Consider the following 13,323-nt stretch of genomic DNA (forward strand, 5'->3'; position numbering starts at 1 on the left):
CTGAATGTGAACAACAACTACCTTAAACATGAATTAATTATCTTTGTCCCACTTGGAGTTTCACACCATCGATGTCTCGCCATAAAAAAAAAATATATATATTTCTTTTTCGTGATGATATTTTGTGGCCTCCACCTTGATATGAAAGTTTAATGTGAGTTTTATATGAATGGCACTTTACCGTGTTGTGTGTGGAAGGTCCCTTTAATTACTTTTTTGGTCATTTTTTTTTTTTTTTTTATAATTTTTTTGTCTTTTTTAAATAATTTTGTGTATTTTTTTCGTAATTTTGTTTCTTTTTTAAGTAATTTAGTTATTTTATGTCTTTTAATAATTTTGTGTCTTTTTTCGTAATTTTATGTCCTTTTTTGTGTCATTTTGTGTCTTTTTTTTTGTAATTTAGTGTCTTTTTTTGGTCATGTTGATACTGCCTCCAGCGGCCCCCAGGTAGTTTGAGACCCCTGGTGTACGGGATCCTTCTGTCCTCAGACTCTAAACACTCAGTGGATGATGTGAATTGTGCCAGATTTGTTAAGAAGCCACTCACACATCCCTTGACCCACAGACTGAAGTCACCATGTGGTTATAGAGTGATAACCCTAGCTCTAAGGCTAACCCTCTCACTCTCCTGCTGCATGACAAACATTTGCAAACGTTGCAAATTTTCTAGATTAAACTGCCAAATCTACAAGAAAAAAATTGCAAACTTATGAGATTTAAAGTAGCAAATCTGCTTGAAAAAAGTTGCAGATTTACAAGACAAAAGTGGGGGAAAAAACTACTTTTTTCCTCACAGATTCACCACTTTAAATCTCATAAATCTGCACATTTTTCCTTGTAGATTTGACACCTTAATCTCAAACCTTTTTTTCTCAAAATATATTGAAATTTGTAACTATTTCAATGAGACCCTACTAAGGGTTAATGAGTTTGCAACGCGTTGTATCGACAACACATAAATGATTGACTCGACTCGTCCTGAGCGGTGCAGTTCAGAGTTTTCACGGTGAGAAGAGAAAAGCTCAAAGCTAATCAGCAGCACATGTTTGAGCTGCAGCTGATACATAATGCAGAGAGTTGGACAGCAGGAGTCCACAGGCAGCTCAGAGAGGTAGAGGACAGCAGAAAGATATGCAGGAAGACAGAGCGGAGCAGGAATGACTGTTCTGTTGGCCGGTGACGAGGTGTAAACCTGTTCTGGCAGCTGAAACATGTTCAGAAGTACTGCGTGACTTTAAAAACAGCATTTGACAAGACAAGACGATGCTTTTCATCTCAATGACGACCAGAGATCCAACAAGTCAAAGGGGAAGAATATCAAGTCAGGTTCACAAACATTTAACCCGCGAGAGAAGGAGAAAGAGACAAAAATAAGGGTGACATGCAGAGAGAAAAGGAAAGACAACATGTGGAGTTGAAAGAGAATCTCAGAGCAGAGGAGGAATGTTCAGGCAGAAAGCTCAAAGAGAAACTGAAAGATAAGTGAGCTATCTCAATAACTCAGAGACTCTTGATGTGTCTGTGTGAAACAAAAGCAGTCCTTGGTTGAATCCAGTCTGGCTGGAACACAACACAATGCAACCACACTCAGTAGCAGCACAGACAGCGGAGAAAAGACCGCCACAACAAGGACAGCTGACAAATAAAGTGATGACAAAGAAAGTGGTGAAAGGCATTGTACGAAGGAACTGAAAAGTCTGAGTGAGAATAAAAAAGCTTTGAGCTGCAAGTAGGTTAAGGACACCAAGGTCCGTTTACATGATGACGGTCTGAAGAGAAGACGCTAAAATGGCATCACGTCCAAGGTTATTATAGTTAACGAAAACTAACGAAATAACGAAAACTAGAATTGAAAAAACATTTTCGTTAACTGAAATAAAAATAAAAACTGGAGTTTTTAAAAAACGATAACTAACTGAAACTGTATTGCGTGGTTACAAAACTAACTAAAACTAACTAAGATTATAGTGAAAATGTCCTTAGTTTTCGTTTTTGTCAACTTTTTTCATTCATAATTCAGTGTATTTATTTGAACATGCAACACATGGTGAATATGTTTACTGAGACTGGGATGTTTACACTAGAACCACAATTCAAAACAGTTAATAACCTTATTGGGGCTGAGATGATAAACCAAAGGAAATAAAGGAAACATTTATTATGACCTCTTTGAATCTGGCACCAACACATAGCCCATTACAAAAAAAACTAAAACTAACACTAAAATTAATAAAAACTAAACTAAAACTAAGCATTTTCAAAAAATAAAAACTAAACTAAAACTAGAAAACTCACTCTAAAAACTAACTAAATTTAAAAACAAAAATTCACAACGAAATTAAAACTAAAACTAATGAAAAATACAAAACTATTATAACCTTGGTCACGTCTTCACTTTTTATTCCTCTCTGGTTCACACATGCACAGATTGTTCTCAGCCTCCATGTAAGACTCTCCAGCATTTTCCTTTGGACTGACCTCCCGTTGCCGACCCTGCCTGCCTCTGACTAACCTGCCTCGTTGTTCTCCTGGTAAACTATTCAGCTTTCTGTCTCCGAAGACGTTCTCTGTCTTAGACTCTGTTTCCATGATGACAGTCTGAACAGAAGACAAACATTTGCAAACGTTGCAAATTTTCTAGATTAAAGTGCCAATTCTACAAGAAAAAAAGTGCAGATTTATGAGATTTAAAGTGGCAAATCTGCTCGAAAAAAGTTGCAGATTTACGAGACAAGAATCGCAGATTCACCACTTTAAATCTCATAAATCTGCACTTTTTTTCTTGTAGATTTGACACCTTAATCTCGTAAAAAGTCTCTGAAGACGTTCTCTGTCTTAGTCTCCGTTTCCATGATGACGGTCTGAACAGAAGACCTAAAGTGCTCTTTATTCTGCGTTTAGACGAGCGTTTTCAGGAGGAAACCTGCTGCCTACGCTGAGGCTAAAGTGTGTCAGTGTGATTGGGTATGCAGCCAGGCGGCTAGGTGGTGACACAGTTGATCGAGATAAAACGAAAGAGCTGGCAGTTTTTTTTCTTAGCCGCCCCTCATCGCTTAACCCATTTAAGGCGGTAAAGCCTTACCTCATCTCTACCATTAAAACCTGTTGGGGAGCTGTTGTGTTATTCTACCATTAAAGCAGAAAGAGGATACGTGGTTTTGTAGTATTTGTAGTTTTTCCACCTATTTTCGGTCTCTTGGCCAATGAAATGCATCAGAATCCATGTGGGAGTGTCCCAATGCATCATGGGACTTTTCCAGAACTTATAAATCATGGTGAAGACGACTATAGCGGAGGGAGCTCAGATATAACAGCTATAAGCTCTCAGATACTTTATGAATTTCATTTCTATCTGCTACAGAGGCTGAAAAATCTATTATTTAGTAGAAGAGTTGACACTTCTGTTGGATTTACAGAAAAACTTCAGGTTTCATGTTTTTGTCTGCTGTGTAATTTATTTTTTGTATTGTTCCTGTTTTTAATATCTGTCTCCTATGGACCCCGAGTCTTGAATAAAATTTGATTGATGGATTTAGGGGCTTATTTTAAAATCACCCAGAGGTTTTACAGGCAGTTTTTACAGCCGTTTGAGGCATTTTACCGCTTTTAAGCCCCAAAAACGCCGTCACCGTCTAAATGAAAGGAACTTCACATAAAATATTTTGTTGTTTTTACCCACAAGCGTCCTGGTGTAAACGGAGCCTAACCTCCAGTTGATTCAATATGAATGTAAGGCAGTTATAGTGTTAAATGTAAAGCTTCTAGTAGAGGGAGGAACCAGTCTGACTTCTTATATTGGCACTTTACCACATGTTGCCATTATAGCAATCACATGTTCATGATCTTTCATTTTTTGCCACATCTTGCAAATGCAACCACTTACCCAACATCATTACTTCTAAAGCTGGTAATGGGCATCATATTCCATTTTATCAATGACACACTGGATACATTTAGCTGCCATTATGAGAAAACGACACCCATGATGGAAAACACATTCAGCTCAAACTATCCATTAAGGAAGAAGAAGCATAAGGAGCCCATCAACTGTCCATCAGTCTGATGACGGTTTTCACTCAGCGCACAATATTTATGCCATTTTCTGGTGCAGGCTGCAAAAATCTGGGCCAAGTGCAAAAACAAGTGGAGGTTTTGAAGATTCATTGCATTATGTTGTTCTAATAAAGACAGTTCAGAGTAGTGCTGTGAACTGTTTACAATGGTAAAACTTCCAGTACTACCCTTTCAAATTTTAATTGTAGTTAAAACCGTGATAGATTACCATAACTGATTACTGTAAAACTCACGGTGATACTGCTCATTTCCTGGAGACGCAGCAGCACCTGAACGCCTCTCGCTCAGAAACGGGTGAGCACCAGAAAACTGAGTATAAAAGCTGTTTCCTCTACAGCCCAATACCCAGAATGAAGCGGGTCTCTCGCCGAAACGCCTCTAATCTGAATATTAGCCGTCGTATCGTCTTTAGACGGAACTTTTTTAGTCCCTATAGAAGAGCAGGGTCGTTTTCTTTCCTGAAAACAGCCTGGTTGCTGATTGGATAGAACACGAAGCAGGATGTGACTTAGCTTTGTTGCTATATTTACAACTTTTCAGACCCCCTTAGAGACCATTTTTAAAGAAAGCAACTGGCAACAAATCCAAGACAAAAATAAGAAGAGTAAGAACGAGTCCAAGCGGCACAGTCCTCCTGCAGCAGTCTCTCCCAGCTGCAGAGCCAGAGGGGATGTTAACCCCTTAGCGTCCAGTCTGCAAATTGCTAATAGGCTAACAGTTAGCTCTGTAGCAGTACAGTGTGTATGTGCTAACAGGCTAACAGTTAGCTCTGTAGCAGTACAGTGTGTATGTGCTAACAGGCTAACAGTTAGCTCTGTAGCAGTACAGTGTGTATGAGCTAACAGGCTAACAGTTAGCTCTGTAGCAGTACAGTGTGTATGTGCTAACAGGCTAACAGTTAGCTCTGTAGCAGTACAGTGTGTATGAGCTAACAGGCTAACAGTTAGCTCTGTAGCAGTACAGTGTGTATGTGCTAACAGGCTAACAGTTAGCTCTGTAGCAGTACAGTGTGTATGTGCTAACAGGCTAACAGTTAGCTCACTTAGCGATCTCTGTTTGTTTACAACAAGCACCAGACACTCTGTGCACAGTTAGTGATGCCGGTTAGTTCACGATCACGATGTTTTTGTTTTTTTTACTTTATTGCAGGTTATGAAATTACAAATATTAGTAACTTCATCACATTTTCAATTCAATTTTTTACAAGAGGCATTGCCAAAAGAATAAATAAATAAATAAGTAAATAAATATTCATGTTTAATTGTTTGCTTATTCAATTAATTAATTCATTGAGGAAAAGAAAGAGAAGAAAAGAGAAAACCACGATGTTTATGATCAGCGGAGACTCTGTGCATAATTAGCCATGCTGGTTTGTTTATGATCAGCTGCTGATGTCACAGTTAGCGACGGTGAAAACCAAACGTCACCTCCAGAGTCTCTGAATCCCTCTGGAGGATAACTGGTGACGGAGACTCAGAGTGGGCGGTTATTGTTCTGGAGTCATTTGTCTGATAACGTGACCACGGCGTGTTGTGGTTTGTACCAATAGGTGAAAACACGTATGCAGGTATAGAGCACAATGAGAAGGAGATGAGCCGTTCTGTTCAGAGCTAATTGAAGGCCAGATGACTTCTCCTCCACTGTGAGCTGTGAACTGAAGGGCTCCATAACATTAATCTGGTCCAAACACATCTAGAGGGAGAGGAACAAACATGAAGGGTAAAATATGGACATGAGAGGCTGAAATGAAAGAAATATCCCTTTGATGTGAAGTGGGAAAGGATGATGAAAAAAGGTCAGGGAGAGAAATCATTTTAGTGCGCTGTGGTGTTGGTGGAGGGAGCGCGTGGGCGGCAGCCAAGACTGTGTTTGCCTCTCACTGTGTTTTCTGGCCGTGAGAGTTAATGCGAGAACCCAGAAGCAAACAGAGGAATGATTCGTGATTCAGCTTGGCTCAGATCAGCAGAAAAACTCTCTCTGGCCGAGCTCAGACACGTGAGCAATGTGACCACATGGTTCTGGATCTGAGCAATGTGACTCCATGGTTCTGGATCTGAGCAATGTGACCACATGGTTCTGGATCTGAGCAATGTGACTCCATGGTTCTGGATCTGAGCAATGTGACTCCATGGTTCTGGATCTGAGCAATGTGACTCCATGGTTCTGGATCTGGAGCAATGTGACTCCATGGTTCTGGATCTGAGCAATGTGACTCCATGGTTCCGGATCTGAGCAATGTGACTCCATGGTTCTGGATCTGAGCAATGTGACTCCATGGTTCTGGATCTGGAGCAATGTGACTCCATGGTTCTGGATCTGAGCAATGTGACTCCATGGTTCCGGATCTGAGCAATGTGACTCCATGGTTCTGGATCTGAGCAATGTGACTCCATGGTTCTGGATCTGAGCAATGTGACTCCATGGTTCTGGATCTGAGCAATGTGACTCCATGGTTCTGGATCTGAGCAATGTGACTCCATGGTTCTGGATCTGGAGCAATGTGACTCCATGGTTCTGGATCTGAGCAATGTGACTCCATGGTTCTGGATCTGAGCAATGTGACTCCATGGTTCTGGATCTGAGCAATGTGACTCCATGGTTCTGGATCTGGAGCTCTGAGTCTCATGTTTACTGGCTCCGCCCTCTAAACCATCCAGCTCACTAGAGGTTGGTGTCTGCGGTGACGGAGCAGGTAAACGTTGCTATGGATTGCTTGCTCATCACTTTATGTAAGGTGTGTTGGCGAAGGCTGAGAGAGGAAGAGTCCTCCTCCTCCTCCTCCTCCTGCTCTCCTTCCTCAGGTCAACCAGCCCAGCCTACAGTTCTTCAGCTCCTTCCTCCAGGGACGACTCTTCCTCCTCCTCTTACCTCATCTTCACTGCTCCACCAGCTAACAAACAGCAACACCTTCTCATTTACTCTCACATCTTTAAACAAGATGCTTCAGCAGTGACCACATGTCTCAGCAACTGGGCAACAACATCAGGCAACTCATCTTACAGAAGTTGTTGAGTATTATGGACAATAACACACATCCCTTTCACAGTCTAGTGCAGGGGTGGGCAACAGGAGGCCCGGGGGCCACATACGGCCCTCACCCTCACCTGAAGTGGCCCTCAGTAGAACTACATGCATTTGAGCATGAAATCTTAAAAGTGCAGTATAAAAATGCACCAAATGACTTCTTGTAATTAATGTTGGTCTGCTGTTCTTGAACTGATAAAAAAAAGAAATCACAGTAGTAGTTTTTTTATTTGCTTCAAACCTTTTGAATTCCTATTTATACTGATATAATCTGCAAATTATTTGGTTCTTAAGATAAAACAAACTTAGATTTAGAAGTGTTAGATCATTTATCTTGTTTTAAGAGTTAATTTCTTATTTTAAGTGTTCAACATGCTTATTTCTAGATTTAATAATCTGAATTTAATAAATCTTGTCAAGGTAAATTATCTGTCCATGCAGCAAGATCATTTCCCTCAGATTTACTGTTTGATCTGGTTGTAAACACCTTTTTTGAAGTAAAGTGCATTAGAGCATGAAATATGTTAAGTTAGTGCACTGTAAACATGTTTAAAATGTCAGTTTCATCATATCTGGTTAGTGATGCTCCTATATGTGGCTCTGTGGTAGTGGACATGATAAACTGAGGCCCTGCAGCATTTAAGTTGCCCATCCCTGATCTAGTGTGCAAACAAAAGAGTGTTTTTAGTTGGAGGCTACGGCAGCTAAGCTGCAGAAAGGACAGATTTAGGAATACTTTTTTACCCACTTTATAATGACTCCCCTTTTAGTAAGGACAAGAAGAAGAATATTTATCTAAACTTTAAGCTGCGTATACTGTATTTATACATCAAACTGTATTTTTGCACACCTGCTGTAGCTGTTCTCTATGAGTAACAGCTACTAATGCACATGGACCATCCATTCCACTGTTTCTATCCGAGGCTATGTAATGTGGGCTCATGTTTTGTTTAGGTGGAATATGTACATGTGTTGTGTTGATGATGGATGAATAAAGTATATCTTATCTTATCTCAGCAGCTAGTGTTGCGCTACAGTTGTCCAACTACTGTTTCACCTTCTACTATTCACCTGAAACACCCTCCATCCTCCTCCTCCATCTTTGGCCCCTGGAGGAGTTCAGACGGACGGATGAAGTACGACTTTCCCCAAATCTAATACCAAACATATTTTGTTTCAAAGTCAAAAGTGAAAAAGAAAAGATCAAAAGCAATCCGTCCTGACCGGATTTAAAACATATTCGCAGGTGGTTTGAAATGCAATTCAGATCCAATATCTGCAAACCAACACAGCCAGCAGCCAGATCACATTTCAAGTGTTTGCTTGTTTTTCCCTCCACTCCCCACAGGAAACACAGGAAACACGTCTGACGGAGGAAAGATACGGAGCAGAGTGGAGACGTCGGTCCAGGATCAACTGTTAACTTAGAATAACTGCATTTAAATGGAACAAGATCATCTTCTTCACACGTCATTCTGTTCCTGGAGCTTTAAACATCATACTAATCATTTTACTCGGACTTTGGTCTTTTTTTCCAACTCAAGCTTGGTATTTTTTTTATATTTCAGAGAAGAAAAGTCACATGAATAAAGTCCTGATGGATCAATCAGCAATCAGCTGTCTGGATGAAATATTAAATATTAAATGCTGATATGTTCGTGGTGGGTCCTTCACTGAACTTCTGCATTAACAAACAGTCATGGAAAAACATTATTAGACCATTTTATCCTTCATTTCCTTCTTCATTTTAATGTCTGGTTCAACTAAATGTTCAATTGTTTGGACAAATATGATAACAAAAATATCTCAAAAGAGTTTAATGTAAGAGCTGATATCTAGACAGTTAACATGGTTTTCTTGATAATAACCAAAGTCATTATCAATAAAACCATGTTAAATGTCTAGATATCAGCTCTTACATTAAACTCTTATCAGATATTTCTGTTGTTATCATTATATTTGTCCAAACTAATGAAGCTTTAGTTGAACCAGACATTAAAATGGTCTAATCATTTTTTCCATGACTGGAGGAACCTTTCAGTCAGATGCTTGAGGTCTGAGTGGAGTTCTGACACATTCACCAGATTAAATGAGCAGATTGTGGAGGCCGAGTGTCCATAAAGAGTTTTTATTCTCAGGGAGAAGAGAGACGATGGCCGTCTACAGACTCTTCTCTCTCAGACACTCTGAGCTTCTCCAAGAGCTCCTGGTTGAAACTCTCTGAACTCTTCACAAAGTCCTGGTGTTTCATTTTCACCCCTTTTCAGACAACCACTTATATTTTAGATGGAAAGAGGACTGGTCTCCATGGTAACCAAGAAAATGGAAGAGGAGCTTGTTCTGGTCGTGTCTGTCTATCTGAGCTTTAAGACATGTCTGATAAATTATCACAACCAAGGCCCGTCTACAGCAGGACGCTGGCGGGTAAAAACCACTAAATATTTGATGTGAAGTCTTTCGTTTAGACGGTGACGCCGTTTTTGGGGCTTAAAAATGCAAAAATGTGCCTCCAGAGTCCGTCTCCTATAGGTTTATATCTGATGACTGTAATATCACCTGGTTGGTTCCTGGTTGTTCATCTGAACTGGACTACTGAATGGTAAATGCACCTGCACTTGTATATTTCTTTTCTATTCACGTTGCAACCATTCAAAGCTCTTTACACTACAGACTGACTCATTCACCTGTTCACCCATACATTCATCCTGGTGGCAGAGGCTACCCTAAACGCTGCCACCTGCAGGAATTCATTCACACACTGATGAACGCAGCATCAGGAGCAGTTTGGGGTTCAGTGTCTTGCTCAAGGATACTTGGACATGTAGCTGCCATGGTCGGAGATCGAACCACCAACCATCCGATCGGTGGGTGACCGCTCTACCAACTGAGACACAGCCGGCCCCATAAATGTGTTTCTACCAGGATTACTGCACCAGGGACAGTAACATCTAGTCCTGTGTGTTAACGTATGGACCTGCAGAGATCAGATGTCCTGTTGCATCAGCACAGTCCATTGCTGTGTTCCAATCCCCATACTTCCATGAGTACTTAAACGCAGCACACTATCCGCACTTACTAAGTACGCAGATTTCAGCAGGTGAGTGTTGTTCCAGATCTAATACTCCGTGGTTCACTTACCGGAAATGACGCTCGCCACAGCCACCGCGGCTCGTCACCCGCCAAAAACTTCCGGCTTTGAACGGCGAAAAAATTACCCTTTGTGTTGTTTAATCTTTACTTCTACAATCCGGCAATATGGCTCCATTAACGCAGCAAATGTGGAGAATGCGCCGGTGTCGTCGGCCGCCATTACAAACATTGTTTTCGAACTGAGCGGCTCTGCCTGGCTCCGCCTCTTCCGCTACGTAGACAAGATGGCGGCCGTTGAGTGCGTATAGTGTACATCGTTCCACACTCAGCGTTTTGACCGTTATGAGGGCAACATCCGGGTCCTTTAGGTTCACTTCTTTTCACCGCGATCGGAATCGGAACACCCTGCGTACTCAAACTAAATATAGTGAGTACGGGAAGTATGGGGATTGGAACACAGTCCATCTCTCACCAGATCATCTCCACAGAGCTCCACTAGGCTCTCCTTGTGTTTTTAAGAAGTGAAGATGAGGGCTCTCCTTCTCCATCTGCTGGAGCAGGAAGTCTCTCTGCTGGGGCCCTCAGGGGCCTGAGGGGCCACACGAGTTCAACACCAGAGCGAGGAGCCTCTGGGAAACAGTGAGCTGGCTAGGAGCTGAGGAGAGCTGCTACTAACTGGCAATGATACAAATACATGTACACAACAGCTGAATTTACAGAAAGAAAAACAAACTCTGAATCATCGTGAGGAGCATGGGGGTGTTTGTTGGCACGGTGCAAACAGGAAATCTATCAGAGCTGAAATAATGATAAATCTATAATTAAACCATTCAAACAATCACTAAATGTAAACACAGTTACATCATCAGAACGTTTAAAAACTGATGTCTTTAAAGTGTTCCTCCCAACAAACACAGTTAGAATAATAGAAGCCTCGGTGTTAAAAGCTCTCTCTGATATCGTCCTAGGAAAGGTTCACAAGGTTCACAGAGTTGGCAAAAACCTAAAAGACACTCTGGATACTCAGAAAGTCTGCCAAAATCTATGAAAATATTTCCCAAGCAACTTCAACCAAGAACGTCTAAATGGAAGCCAGAAACCATCAGTGATAATGTAATATGACCAAGGTCAGGTCTGAGAGTGCAGACGCTTCATTTTATTTCATTTCTAAGCATCTTTTGGAAGCCTTCATCCATTCCACTCTGGATCATCAGTGGTGTGAGGTTAGTTTGAGTAAGTGCTCGCTGTATTATTAAGAGAACATGTAAGATAAAGAATAAAGATAAAGAACTCACCCTGGGTTGCCAGTTTTCATATTGCTTCTGCAGATTGGCCCCAATGGTCTCCAGGGCTTTCTGAGGACTCATGGACAGAGGATCTGGCAAGAAAACACAAAGAACAAAATATAAAACATAAAGAGCTGCACAATTAATGGAAGTTCAATCTTGGTCACGATTTTGGCCGCCACCATTAAATTAACCTGATGGTCAGTGATATTTCCATTTTAAAATGCGTCTCTCCTGCAGATCTAATCAACACTTTCTACACCAGTAGTCCACCAACCACCAGGGGGCGGGGCCGTGTTTCTCCCCTGAAAACAGCCTGGTTGCTGATTGGATAGAACACTAAGCAGGATGTGACGTAGTACTGGACGCCACAACAACACGCAACATTTGTAAAAGCTGGTGAAGCAGTGTTGACAACTTAGCAACTTGTTGCTATATTTAGTGACTTTTCAGACCCCCTTAGCGACTATTTTTCAATAAAGCAACTGGAGACAAATCCAGAGACTTTTTCTGGTGTTATTGGAGACTTTTGGAGACTCGTTCTTACTATTCTTAACGAGCCGCGGGGGCCAGAGGCTCTTCTTAACGAGCCGCGGGGGCCGGAGGCTCTTCTTAACGAGCCGCGGGGGCCGGAGGCTCTTCTTAACGAGCCGCGGGGGTCAAAGGCTCTTCTTAACGATCCGCGGGGGCCGGAGGCTCTTCTTAACGAGCCGCAGGTAGAGAGAGTAAGAACGAGTCGAAGAGGCACAGTCCTCCTGCAGCAGTCTCTCCCAGCTGCAGAGCCGGAGGGGATTTTAACCCCTTAGCGTCCAGTCGGAAAATTGCTAACAGGCTAACAGTTAGCTCTGTAGCAGTACAGTGTGTGTGCTAACAGAATACAGAAAATATGTAAAAATACAGATGTTTTCCCGAACATGATGAATAATGGTGATTAATAATCGTGATTACAATATTGATTAAAATAATCGTGATTATCATTTTGAGCCATGATCGTGTAGCCCTGATAGCATACAGTAATTATATAACTACCTTACTTTGTCACACGGATTTAGTTGCTGTTGATCTTATTTGGTGAAATGAAACCAAACAGGCTAAAACTCTTTAACATTCAGGCTAAAGACGATTCCATGATTACAGAGGAAAGTTATAGTTTATGATTGCAGCATCAAAGGGATTTTTTCTTGTTAAATCCAAAGCAGAGTTTGGAAAAACAGCAGCAGCTCCTCTGGTTGAAATATTGATGAGAGTAAATCAATATGGCATGAAGAATAGCAGAATATAGATTGAGGACGGATCAAATTGCGCTCAGCGGGCAGAGAAGGATTTATTGGCAAGTTTGCGGGAGATACTGATATGCTTTATGCTGAAAATTAAACCAGCCTTATGATGAATGAGGCCCATTTAAAAGGTATTATCATAACAAAAGACAAGAAGAAGATGATGAGTCAAATTATGACTTCTGCTTCATTAAATCCCATTACTGAAGAAAACTCACCAGCTAATATTTGAACTAGTTTAACTTTAAAATACTTAATAATGGCGTTTTATAGAGGAATTATTTAAAATCTATAAACAATATTTGTCTTAAACTGGCAGTGTCCAGTTTAAGACAAATATTCTATCCATGACATATGTTGCAAGACATTCTTTCATCAAAATAGTATTTAAAATATGTTTGGTATTTCTTTAATGCGCTTTTGAAGCTAATTTTAGCCAAATCAAGCTCTTTACAACATGGAAACACTACCGTTTCTGTCCACAGGGGGCGCCGCAATCAGCACACAGTGGAAGTTCCTGCACTGCAAAAAAGCCAACTTGTATTTTTTGGCCTAAAACAGTGATTTAAGTT

The 13,323-nt window shown here is 40.9% G+C and overlaps 1 protein-coding gene across 3 annotated transcripts in view; it reads right to left on the minus strand.

Annotated features, from left to right (window-relative positions):
* Window positions 1-13,323, minus strand: part of rptor (regulatory associated protein of MTOR, complex 1) — a 234,157-nt gene that overhangs the window by 192,159 nt on the left and 28,675 nt on the right. For all 3 annotated transcript variants that reach the window (XM_059343832.1, XM_059343841.1, XM_059343824.1), the window contains exon 4: window positions 11,484-11,566. In XM_059343832.1, coding sequence (XP_059199815.1) covers window positions 11,484-11,566 — 83 coding nt within the window. The remainder of the gene's footprint in view (window positions 1-11,483; window positions 11,567-13,323) is intronic.

This window comes from Centropristis striata, chromosome 1 (genome assembly GCF_030273125.1).
Source record: "Centropristis striata isolate RG_2023a ecotype Rhode Island chromosome 1, C.striata_1.0, whole genome shotgun sequence".
Classification (NCBI taxonomy): domain Eukaryota; kingdom Metazoa; phylum Chordata; class Actinopteri; order Perciformes; family Serranidae; genus Centropristis; species Centropristis striata.